General features: G+C 41.0%; 1 protein-coding gene across 2 annotated transcripts in view; it reads right to left on the bottom strand.

Moving 5' to 3' along the window:
• The window catches only part of LOC110107006 (plant UBX domain-containing protein 8), a 46,069-nt gene extending 34,860 nt beyond the window's left edge, over positions 1-11,209 (bottom strand). The window contains exons 1-5 of one of the 2 annotated variants that reach the window (XM_028696169.1): positions 10,972-11,209; positions 7,179-7,240; positions 6,507-7,074; positions 6,336-6,419; positions 6,130-6,245 (exon numbers count right to left, since the gene is read on the bottom strand). In XM_028696169.1, coding sequence (XP_028552002.1) covers positions 6,130-6,245; positions 6,336-6,419; positions 6,507-7,074; positions 7,179-7,240; positions 10,972-11,055 — 914 coding nt within the window. In that variant the 5' untranslated portion in view covers positions 11,056-11,209. Of the gene's footprint in view, positions 1-6,129; positions 6,246-6,335; positions 6,420-6,506; positions 7,075-7,178; positions 7,241-10,664; positions 10,800-10,971 lie in introns of those variants that run through there. The other variant, XM_028696170.1, reaches the window with a different exon arrangement.
• Positions 11,210-13,030: the final 1,821 nt, after the last annotated feature.

The raw sequence follows: 13,030 nt of genomic DNA, 5'->3' as shown, positions 1-13,030 counted from the left end.
TTACCGCTAGAGGCTCCAATGTCACTTTCCATGTCCTCCCTCAATGGTTGGGCAGCTCTGGGCTCACTGCATTGCTCCCCCACCACTCTCCTCAACTGTGAGACATGAAAAACGGGTGTTATTCTCTTTGGAGGGAGCCTCAATCTATAGGCCACCCTCCAATTCTCTCCTCCACTTCAAGAAGGGCCAAAATACCTTGCTGCAAAGCTTCTCATTTCTCCTTTGGGCCATAGTCCTCTCCGTATGGTCGGAGCTTCAAGTAGACCTTGTCCCCAACTGCAAACTGTATATCTCTCTTTTGTCTCCGCCTGCTTCTTCATAAGTTTGCTGGGCTCTAAGTAAATGCCTCTTTGAGCTCTTCCAACACCTGGTCTCTTTCCTTCAAATGCTGATCCACTTGAAGATACTGGAGTACTACTATGGCTATAGTGTACCAAATTGGGGGTCCTCCCATATAACACCTTAAAATGTGTCATCTTGGTAGCCGAGTGAAAGGAGGTATTGTTCACTAGTATTCTCCCAAGCTAGCCATTTGGCCCACTGCTTTGGTGTTTCAGACACAAAAACACCTCAAGTATGTCCAAGCTCCTATTCACCACCTCCGTCTGCCCGTTAGTCTGTGGATGGCTGTTGCTCCTCTTCAATACTGTTCCCTGCACCTAAATAGCTCCCTCCAAAAATGGCTCAGGAACACCTTGTCCCTATTAGAATAATGGACTCTGGTACCCCATGCAGCGGACTATCTCCCTCACAAATGCTGCTGCTAACAGACACCGCTGTGTACGGGTGTGCTCAAGGGATGAAATGAGCATATTTGCTCAGCCTGTCGACCACTACAAGTATAACTGTGAGCCTTTCTGATTTTGGAGCCCATCAATGAAATCCATAGTAATCTCCTCCCAAACCTTCTCTGGTAGGGCCAGAGGCTGTAGTAATCCCCTGGTGCCATCGTCAGGTACTTGCTCCGCTGGCAGATATCACACTTCGCCACCATCTCCTCTACATCTTTCCTCATCCCCTTCCAGTACAATTCAAGCAGCTAATACGGCTATAAGTTTTTTGCACTCCTGAATGCCCTCCTATGGCACTCCCATGAAACTCCTGTAGCAGCGGGGAATGTGGATGGAAGACCTTGGAATCACACTCCTTCCCTGATAGTACAGTCTTTTCTCCACAAACTGAGTAGCTGAGGTGGTTTTCCCATCTGATAACACATCTTCTTTGATTTTCCTTAGCTCTTCATTCTGAATGCTCTCCTCTTTGATGGCTCCCCAATCTATCAGTACTGGTACTGATACAGCAATCCCCTGAGCTCCCCCATACAGCGGTGATAATGCATCCGCTGCTTATTCTCTTAGTCCCGGCCGATAGTGATCTCAAAATCATATTCCAAGCAGCTTGGACAACCACCTCTGATGCTCCTCTGTGACCATCTCTGCTCTAACAAGTACTTCAGGCTCCTCTATCAGTCCTGACAATAAAGTGTCTGCCCAATAAGTAAGGTCTCACTTCTGGATGGCAGTACAATAGCCATAGCTCTCTCTCTCGTAGACAGACTTCACCTAGCCCGGGACGACAGTACCTAACTGAAGTAAGTATGGCCTGTGGTTCTGCATCAACACTGCTCCCAATCCATAGCCTGAAGCATCTGTCTCCACCACAAACACCTGATTGAAGTCTGGCAGAGCAAGCACTGGCACCGTCTCATGGCCTTCTTCAGCTTCTCAAAAAGCTCTGAAGCTGCTTCCCCCCATAAGAAGTTGTCCTTCTTTCAACTGCTCTGTCAGGGCCACGTTATGGTGCTTATCCCCTCACGAACCTCCTGTAGTAGCCTGTCAGTCCCAAGAATCCTCTGAGCCCCTTCAAGGTCTTGGGTTGAGCCATGCCAGCATTGCCTCTATCTTGGACTATACTCAGCAACTCCCTCCTGGGATATCACGTGCCAGCGTACTCCACCCCGTGCCTGAGCGAAAGTCACACTCTTGTTTTGGCCTTTAGCTGATGCTCCTCAGCACAACCCAACACTCACTCTCAGGTGCTCTAGGTGTTCTCCTCAGTCCTGCTATAGATTAGAAATTCATCAAAGAAATACCAACACAAACCTGGGAGGTGTGGCTTGAAGATCCGGTTCATCAAGGGCCTGGAATGTGGCAGTGCGTTGGTGAGGAAAAGCATCATCAGAAACTCGTAGTGGCCCTCATGGTCCTTGAAGGCCTCTTCTGCACCATCTTCCTTCCTCATCCTGATCTGTGGTAGCCTGACTTCAATCGATCTTGGTGAACAAGGCTGCTCCTGTAGCTCATCCATCAACTCGTCAATCACAGGGATATGGAAACTTATCAGGCACAGTCTTCCTTGTTGAGAGTCTTATAATCAACAAGACCTCCAACTTCCATCTTCTTTCTTCACAAGCAGACTGGACTAGAGAAGGGACTCATCACTGGGCTGAATGATCCCCTCTAGCATTTCTCCCACCAACTTTTCAATCTCATCTTTTCTGCAACTGGTAGTATCTGTAAGGCCTCACACTGATAGGGGATACTCCCTCTTTCAGGATAATCTGGTGCTCCTGCTCTCTGTCAGGTGGTAGTTCCCCGGAGGTTGGACACATCCTCAAATTCATGCAGAAGAGGCTGAACCAACGTGGGAATGGGCTTTCCTCCCTCCTCCTGTTCCTCCAGGCTCTTGCAACTCCACAAGGAATCCTCCTCCTTCCTCATGGATGATTTCAACATTGATCGGAGTGACACTCCAGCTCTGGACAATCCTGGTTCCCCTCTTTCAGCTTCACCCGCTTCCCCTCTACAATCAGCTCCATCACATGGTCCCCCAGTTCACCTTGGTTTCACCCAAGTCTGTAGCGCACTTCATCCCAAAATGTATGTCTACACTAGGGGTAGGAAGTCCATCTTACCAACCCTGATCTCCTGTAGCCTCATCTCCACCCCTTTGGCAATTCCGGGGCTTGGACTCAATCTTCCCAATGTTCCATCATCGACCCCATATGCCTGTCTCAGTAGGCTCCATCCCAAGCCCTTCGCCACTTGGTGGAATGACAATTGTGGTTAGCCCCACTATCAATCAGGAACATACCTCCCATCCAAGGATCTTCCCCTTCACCTTATCGTATGGCGAGGAGTAATCCTCATCACAGAATTGAGGGAAGACCTCGGCTACCTTCCAACTGGGGATCAACTGTCTCCTCATCAGAATCAGTCACCCCTCTTCAGGCGCCTCGTCTATTATAGACGGTCTGAGAGCCAAGGGCGCGATCCTTGCACCTGTGCCCTGGAACCAACTTCTCCTCACAATCTGAAACAAAGGCCTGGCCCTCTTCTCCTGCATCTCTCCTAGTCAATTTCTTGAAGCTTCTAGCCAAGATCTGGTCACCCGCTCTTCTCCTTTTTCCCACTCTCTCTAGGGAAGCTAGGGCTTGGCCCTTTTTGGAGCCAAGTAAGTGGTAGTTGTCCTGGTGCGACCTCCTGAGTGGTTGTTTCCGCCAATTTCGGGCGGTTGTCTCTCTGGTTCTCCACCAACTGAGCCAACCTCCATCGCCCTCCCTCAGGTCTCTTCGGTCTCATGACCTTTTCACAACATCTCTAATTTTCGGCTGAGGGCCCTTTCATAAAGTTTCCCCCCAACAGTTACTGTTTGAATAAGCCCTCCATGTCCATCCCACCAAACTCCTCAAATTTCTTCATGTATTCTCTCACTGTTCTCTCCTTGAGTGAGGGCATTAGAACTGTTCTGATATCTCCCATGGGCTCCCCCCCTGAATCTCTCCCTGATAGCCTCCTTGAATTCCCTCCAGTCCTCCACCGGTTCTCACTTATCCATTACTTGAACAGGCAAATGCGCCCTCTCCAACACATACTAGAAGCCGATCAAAAATCTCTCCTCCTCCATCAGGCCATTCACTGCAAAATATCTCTCCACCTTGTGGATCCACTCATCCACATTTCCCTCCTCAAAATACTGGCATTTTCAGCTTCCTGGCCCTCCTGGCCCGTGTCCACCCGTATGCCCCTATTCCCCCATGGCCTCCTCTGTCCAAGCTATGGGGTCTTCCCAGTTCTCTCTCTCCATATCGGGGCTCATCCTCCCTTCCTTGCCGCCGGTAGTCATCTTCCCCTCGTGCCCGCCATGGTGGTTATAGATCCCCCATGGCGCGGTCCAATGGGTCGGGCTCCGACCGTCGCCATCATCTTCTCTTCCCTTCCACTAAGTCTCTCCTTCTTGTAATCATTTCTTTCCCGCCTGATGGACTCCCGAGTGGCATCCTTCCGTTGCTGTCAAGCAGTTCCACCTCCTCTTCCTCTTCTGGATTCACCTTTCTCTTACCCTTGCCTCCCACTACCTTCTCCTCTTTTCCTCCGCTGCCACAGCTCCTGCTGCCTTTCCAACACTTTTTCATCATTTCTTCCAATACCCTGAATTTCCCTTCCACATTCTCGCTCAATGTCGCCATTTTTTCCTCCAGATCCGCTTTATATTGACCCATCTCGGTCTCCAAGACTTCTACCCGCTTAGATGCCATGGGAACCAAAGAGATGCCTCCGGATCCACCCAAAAAATGGAGTTTTCGGTAGAATTCAGTCTCCAACAGTAAAAAAAAAAACTGCTGTTTTACCCAACTGCTGCTCTCAAAAACCCCCAAAAAAACTGGGAAAACAGCCTCCGACAACCCAAATTCTGCGATCTCCAGCAATATCCTTCCTTCCGCAGTGAAAAACACCCTCCAATCCACTGGAAATGGCAGTTTTTCACCAAGTTTTCCCTTCCAATCCGCGAAAAACTGCAGCGAAACAGTGGAAAAAAAACAGCCCTCCACCGCCCGGATCTCGCTCTGATACCAATTTGATAGGAAATACTTGAGATCAGATTTCCCTTTGCACTTCTTGAAACAACTCTCCAAGCCAGATGCTGTCCCTGCACAGGAAAAACAGTGAAAAAACAGCGGAAAATCTGAGAAAAAACTGAGAGAAAGCATAGGAAAAACAATTGCAAACGATTGTATTCCACTAGTAGATGCAAAGACAAGCAAGATACAATTTCCTTCGATTCGGAGAGGAAGGAAAAACTCTCCAAATTCTCTAGCCGTAGTTCTAGAGCCCAAGAACAAGAAAACCAAGATCTCCAAAATACATTCAAATTCAAGATCCGTCCAAAACTCCTAATTAAAGACAAAGGAATATTACAAAATACCTAAACAGCCCTTAGTTCAAATTATTTCCCTCCTAATCTTGCATTAAGCCCATAATGGTCTCCACAAGGCTTCCGCCCAACCCAGGCCATCCGTTGGGTCTATTTCGTCGCCTAGAATAGACCCGGACTGGTCCCTCCTGGACCGGTCCAGCCGGCCCCTCCTGGGCCGGCGTAACAGAGCTATATATGCTTCATATTGGGATTGTTAATGTAAGGGAACAGTAAAATATGATAGTGATCAATATTTAGAGAGAAATGTTTATTTGGATGTTTCTAGAACATTATACTTGTACATCTATTTTAAATAAAGGGTATCTCTAATAAATCAGAAACAATTCAATTTTCCTCAAAAACAGCAACATATTAAATATAACTATTCTCAAGCTAAGAAAAACGTGATTAAAAGCGATCCTAAGCACTACAACCAGACAAAACATAAGTCCATATCCCAAATAAGAACAAAACACAAGTCCATATCCTAAAGTCATAACACGAAGAAAATAACTAATAGTGACACAATAATCACAACAAGTAGAATACAAAATTAGACATTTTAATAGAGTTTAACAAATAAAATAGTCCAAATATACAACCCAGGGCACTCTAATGTCCATCACACGTGAAGAAATAATAGGAAGTTCATTGGAATCTCAAGTAACTTCCCAAATGCATGGAAGGCTATCTTATAATAAAATATTTGCTCAAATCATTAAGATAACTGAATCCACACATTCGCCAAATTTTGAAAATGATATTTGCTACTGCAAAGTTGATGGTGGCATAATACCAAATGTCATAGAAGGAAACCATCAATTATATGCCATTGCTTCATGGTTTAATTAGAATATATAAAATCTATATTCATAAAAAAGTAAATAATCACAAGCAGTTTTTGCTGCTTAAGGCATGAATGCACATATCTACCTCCCATTTGCTACGCGCAGTCTTCTAAAATTTTCTGGCCTGCTGTCGGATGCATTGGAAGACTGCTCACCAATAGCCAAACCATGAGCACGTAGTACACTCTCTCTTTCTGCGGTCTGATGTGGAAGCATGTAGAAATATCATCAACTTTACAAAGAAAAAAATGAAACAAATGTAAAAAAATAATAATTTTTTAAATAAAAAACCTTCAGGGACAAAGAGACCGCATGAGCAAGGTCGGAATCATCCAAAACAAATGAATCCTGGTTCAGTTTTGGATTAGGTACGCTCTACATGATGAAAAATCCTGTCATAATTGATCTAAGATAAAAACTATATACATATATGATAAATTATAAAAAATAATAGTGGCCTACATCTGAAACATCATACTGCTGTTTTCCATATTCCTCAGCCTCCCTCTTTGAAGCTTCAATTGCAGCTTGTATCATTTCTTCTTCTATATCATCGGTATAGTCAGTCACATCAGCCAAAGGGGTGGCATTTGTTGTAGGCTGTCTTCTAGCAGAAACACCAACAGAGTGGTTAGCACCAAGATCAGCTGGAAGAATTGAAAGATCCTCATCCTCATCATCAATAATTACAGTTCCATGAACCACAGTTTCATTTGCAGAAACATTTCCAGTAACATCCTCAATTTTTGGTCCACTGCCAGAAGAACCTGAGTGAGAAATCTCATCCTTGAACTCAATTGGAATCTCCCTCACATCCCTAGGGTGCGAAACCCGTGGAGCTTCATTAGCAAAATCTGGAGTACCACCATCAAAAAGACTCCGTCCAAAATGTGATTCAAGAATTGAAAATGGGTTCAGCCTTCGAATAGCAGGAAATGGTGGAAGTGCAGGGGCAGCAGTCGCAATACTAAAAGGATCATCTATATCCATTAAATCACTACGAGGTGCAGGAATAGCCACCGTGCTAGAACTGGAGATTCAAATTGAGTTTAAGGAAAACATCAATGTAGCTGCTACCAATATACATGAATAAAACCTTTAAATGAAAACCAAACTAGCGAACTAATTGCATACTTCATATTATCGCCTTGATTGAAGTGTGAATTTACAGCTGCATTTAGATCGCCACCAAATTCCTGATGTCAAAAAGAGATTACTCAAACAGCAAATCAATAAATGGCTAAAATTTACGTCCGAACTGCTGTTCAAGGATAATTAGTTTTAATTCAATCATAACATTTATCCAAACCAAAAAACTATGATGTGAAACAACAAAAATAAAAAACAATAATAGGAACTACAAGGCTACAGCTCTGATATCTTATCAACACAGCTATCAGAAGAACGGCTGTGGATGGGACGTCGTTTTTTTTTTCCCTTTGACAGAGCAAAAAGAAACTTAACAGGTGTAGTAAATTATTGGGTTTCCCGAGCTTCAATAAGCATATTTGTACCCAAAAAAACAGAAAATCTAGCAATTAATAACTGCAAGCATCAGATTAAGAAGAAATCTGCATAAAATTAAACATAACAAAAATCTATAAATAATATCTTATAATCAGTCCATATATCAACCTAAAAGCTGGAGCTTTGCGATGCAGCGGGTAGCAGCAATTCAGATGCCCAGGTGAGGCCCAGGACCTCCTTTATCACCTATAGAAGAGGCTTTAGGAGGAAACTCTTTGGGAAAGGGGGGAACTATTTTGGAAAGATGTAAGGGGCATTTATTAGGAGATTTGAGCTGTTTAAGGAAGGCGATTATGGAGGGTTAGGGTTTTTATGTTATCTTTTTGAATTGCTGCAGCAGTTTTTGTGAGGTGTTTGGGTTCTTAGTAGCTGCTAGGAATTCTGTGAGAGACGATTTACCTCTCAAACAGTGAATGAACTTGTAGCTCTCTTTTTAATATCTCTGAATCTATTTTGAGTAAGTTGTAGTTTTTTTATATTGTTGTGTGATATTTTGATCATTAAGACTTATCAAATTGGTATCATAGCAAGATTCGGGACCTATGGTGCTGAAGAAAGTGGATGCTTTGAAAGAGAAACTAGATGGAGAAGTTGGTCAATTCAAATTTGAAGTTGAGAAAATGATTTCATCCATGGAAGGAAGGTTTTCTAACATAGAGGACATGATGAAAAAAATATTGGAGCTTCACACCCAACCGACAACATCAAAGGCGAGGGTACCAACGAGTGGCCAAGGAAGTGGGGTAAACCCCAATATCGGCACAATGAGGGATGATCTAGAGGTAGAAATCTTGGACGATAGGGAATATATGCCACCTGTTGAACCGATAACCAGGAGGAAAATGGGTGAAGGATATAGCATGAGGTAAAATTGGGATAAAGAAACGAGGGTTGATTTTGAGGTAGAGGATACCTATGAAAGGAGGGGTGGGAGAGAACAATGGACATATCACAACAATCGTTGTATGGGAGGAGCCTGAGGTGGAAGAGAAAGTTGGAGCGAAGGAGATCCGAGAGTGAAAAAACTGAAGATGTCCGTTTTTTAGGGGGGATAGGCTCATGGGTGGATCTATAGGATGGAGAGATACTTTGCAGTGAATGGGCTAACGGAGGAAAAGAGACTCTCAGCAGCAACTTTATGCTTGAAGGGGAAAGCTTTGTTTTGGTATCAATGGAGAGACACAAGAGAACCAATTCGATCGTGGAGAGAGTTCAAAGATAGTTTATTAAAATGTTTTCGAACCAATCACGAATGAGACTTCTACGAGCAACTCTTTTGCTCTTGTTCAGGAATGGACAATGATGGATTATCGGGAGAGGTTGAGGTTTGAGTACCTTTCTAGCCGACTTGGGAGTCTTTCAAAGACAGTGTTGGAGGGGAATTTCCTGAAGGGACTCAAGCCAGAGATCAGTGCTATTGTCTGATTATTAAGGCCACGAGGACTGGGGGAGGCTATGGAGCTAGCCCAATTGGTGGAGAACAAAAACTCACTTGAAAGAAGCAGCAATGACAACAATTTTGGAGCTTCATACCGGATGACGACTACTTTTTTGGCACCAAATGTACAACATGTGCCCATTCAGAGATAAGTACCCAAGGATAGGGGATTGGGAGCACAGCTAGGGGAAAATTTCAAGTGGTTGACTGAGGCAGAAGTTCAGGAGATGCAGGCTAGGAGATTGTGTTATGTTGTGATGGGAAATTTGTGTCGGGCCACCGCTACAAGGATAGTTCGCTGCATGTACTTACAATCTGTGATGTGGAGGAGACTCTTGAGGAGGAGGAGGTTGAGGAGGAGGAGCATTTGCACCTATATGTAGCAGAGGTCTCACTAAACTCAGTGGTGAGTTTTTCCTCAAATCACAACAGTCCTTGTATAATTAAAAATTTATCAAAATCTCTGACAAATCAAAATATTTTCTTAGTCATATGAAATACACACAAAAACTAAGATGATCCACCACCTTTGACTTGATCAACAAAGGTGAGTATCAACTTCACCTATGGAAACTGAATGATGACTTCACAAAGAAATGTGCATTATCTTCGATAAATTAATGAAGTCTAACTCTCACTCTAAAGGCATACTTCTCAACAAAAGAAAAAGACCAACTTTACAAAAACAAGGTCAATAAAAGGTATCACCAAAAATAAGATAAAAATTATAAATTATCTTAACGTGAACAAATTGATTGAAAAGGAAAAAAAGATTCATTTCATTCATAATAAGTTCTTACAGCATCAAGATAAAAGAAAATATAAAAAAAGAAAAAAAAAAGTTGAAAAGTACAAAATAATAAAAACTCTATGTGAGGTGCAACAAATCTAGCATTTTGGAGGACAACTTAAAGAAATTCGCATGTGTTGAACTCGTCTTACAATAACATTCCAGCAACACCCAACAAATGGTAAAGCTTGGGAACAAATGTGACCTATTTCTGAACAATGACCCACTGAATCAAGACATGAAGCATGAATTCAGCGCCCACCAAGAACTATTTCAACTGAGAAGCCTCAAAGAACTTCCTCAGCAAAACAACTTTAGTTTTTAATTCAATAGTCTCCTGAATCCCGATAAATCTCCTGAACAAATACATCTGGTAACTCGACAAGGTTACTTAACCAATTAATCTTGACTTGAACTTCAAACAGTCGCTACTTCTCGGCTTATAAAGAAAGAAAAAACTCTGCCTTGTCAATCTCAACCCTAGAAAAGTGGCTTTCTTTAGTGATGCAATTTTCACAAACAATTCCTATAGATTTAGATCAATATGTTCCAAATCAAAATATGGTTAAAAACAATTTGACATTAGAGTGATGATTTGCCCAAAAAGTATATGTAAACTGCCAATATCAGCAGATGCATCAGACTTAAAACCTATACATGCCATATTGACCTCTTGAGAAGACCAAAATCCACCCTAAACAATAATTGCAAGCCCCAAAAGACAACACAAAACAAAGAATCAGCCAAGGCTGTGGACAAGCTACTCCACAAGTATACTACCGATTATTGTAAGGCAATAGAAGAGGTTTCCATGCAGTATAACAATTTCCATCATATATCGCCGCACAAATCAATATTTCAATACCTCATAAATCAGAGCAGATGAAAAGCATTCCCAAAGTAAGTCCTAAAATCTCTATTGCTAACAACTAGCTGATCGTCAAGTCCCGGTCTCATTATCCATCCAACGCAAACCAGTAGCTAACATAAGTTTTATCAAAGCATTTCATAATTTGCCCGCACAAAAACTCGCAAGACATCCTAATCAAAAGAAAAAGAAAGGCCGGGCCCTAAAACAATCTGAAGGGAAAAAAACGAAAATCACATGGAAGCGATAACAACAACAAAAAAAAGCAAAAGGGTGACCAGAGGTCCAGAACTCAAGGACTTACCTCAAGCTTCTGCACAGCCACGGCCTTCGATGTGCCGGTGATGCTCATAAACATATCGATTGCATCCTGCGCCGGTCTGTCCATTTTCCGTGCTCGTAACCGTGCTAGGGTTTTGCCTTGATTCTCTTCTCGAGATGAGAGAGAGAACGGGGTGGTGGAGGAGAGAGACAAAGAGAGTCTCGGCTCCAAGGAGAAGCGAAAAGCTAGAAAAGTGAAATTTCTGATTTCCTAAATGCTTTTCGATTTACACAGATAACTTCTATATAATTACATATCTATCTAAATTTTATAATTATTTATATAATATATTTATGGTTAAATAACATCTAAATACTTGCATATAATTACTTTATAAAGTCTATATATTAAAAATAAATAATTGTATTATATAAAACACTTACAAAAATTTATCATGACGATCTTGCCCTTTTCATTTCTATTCTGATGTCTCATTTGTTATTTCTCATAATTGCAATTGAATTATTAGAATCTGCACACAAAATTGAAAATTATTAGAATGCATGAAAGTAACATAAATATTTTTTTATATTTGTTTATAATTCTATATTAATATTATAGCTTTACATCAATTACATATTATTAAATTTATATTAGAAAATTTACCAACATACAATTAGAACTGAATATTCAGTCTCCCCACATAATAATTTCTCATCTATGTGACAAATTTTTTTACTATTTTATTTTTTAAACAACAACAATAATTTTATTTGATTATTATATTTTTAAAAATTTTTATAATGAAAATTTATTTTTTAAAATCATAATAGTGAAATTATTTTTTTAATAATAATATCATAATCAACTAGAAACAAACTGAAGCAGTCTCGAACACATCTGAAACATATAAAGAATGAATGACTGAAACTGGAGGAGAGTTTATAGGAGGTGGGATGGGAACATCTGATGGGAAGGAGAATAGTGGCTTTCAGGTTTCTACAAGCTTCCTAACTTGCGGCCGACGGCACCGCTAAGTGGGCCCATAGTTGGAACAGATGTGGGGCCCTCGATCGAGGCAATAAGGCATTAGGAACTTGCCAAGCTGTTAGGAAATATGAGAGTTTTAATCCAACGGCCAATGGATTAGGTGAGCGAATTGGACGGTTGTAATTCTGTTAGGTAGAATAAACTATAAAGCTTAACATGGGGCGTGGATTGTAACGTGTTAGAAGGCGGATAGAAATGGTGCGCCGTTGCAAACAGGATACAGCAATTCTGACCCATTGATGCATGCCGAATGGACGAAAGATGATGCCTTCCCCCTTAGCCAGAAAATACTGGCCCAGCCCAATTCTTCATGGGCTGGGCCTTTGCTTAATCTAACATAGTGTAATCACAACTTATATAAACTTTATCAATCAGTATTTTCTATAGAGTGTGCATTAACTATTCAAATAATATGGCCCATTGTATAAAAGTATGCATTATTAAGGCTTAATTTGGGACTATTTTTTTACCATTTTTTAAAGCAATTTTTTAATACAAAATTTAATTTTTTTACTAAAAAGTTATTTTAATAAGCAATAAAAAAATCGTCTCAAACGAAATCTTATTAATATCATTTAAGCATTTTAAAATATCAATGGTCAACAAGTTATATGAATTTTCAATGAAGAAAAAACTAAGCTCATTAGTTAAAGTCAACTTCAGTCGTTTCGTTTATGACGGCTTTCTTATTGGTTTTTAAAACAGTTTCCTAATATAAAAATTAAAATTTTGTATTAGAAAATTACTTTAAGAAGTAGAAAGAAAACCGTCTCTTACGAAACTTTAATATAAGATCCACATAATGGATCTTTTAAAATACATTTTTCATGGTTCTTATACATAGAACACAACTCTTCTATAAATCACACTAAGTGATATTCCTCATGACGATTATTTATTTTAAAATTTAGGGTGATTTACATACATTTCACTTTATTTTATGTTATTTACATATCTAACCTCGAAAATATTAATATTACATGACTACTACCCATATAATAAATTTGGGTGCATTGAATGAAATATTAAAGTTTATAGGATAATATGAATG

Source organism: Dendrobium catenatum, unplaced genomic scaffold (genome assembly GCF_001605985.2).
Source record: "Dendrobium catenatum unplaced genomic scaffold, ASM160598v2 fragScaff_scaffold_716, whole genome shotgun sequence".
NCBI classification, from domain to species: Eukaryota; Viridiplantae; Streptophyta; class Magnoliopsida; order Asparagales; family Orchidaceae; genus Dendrobium; species Dendrobium catenatum.
This window is presented reverse-complemented; position numbering and strand designations above follow the sequence as displayed.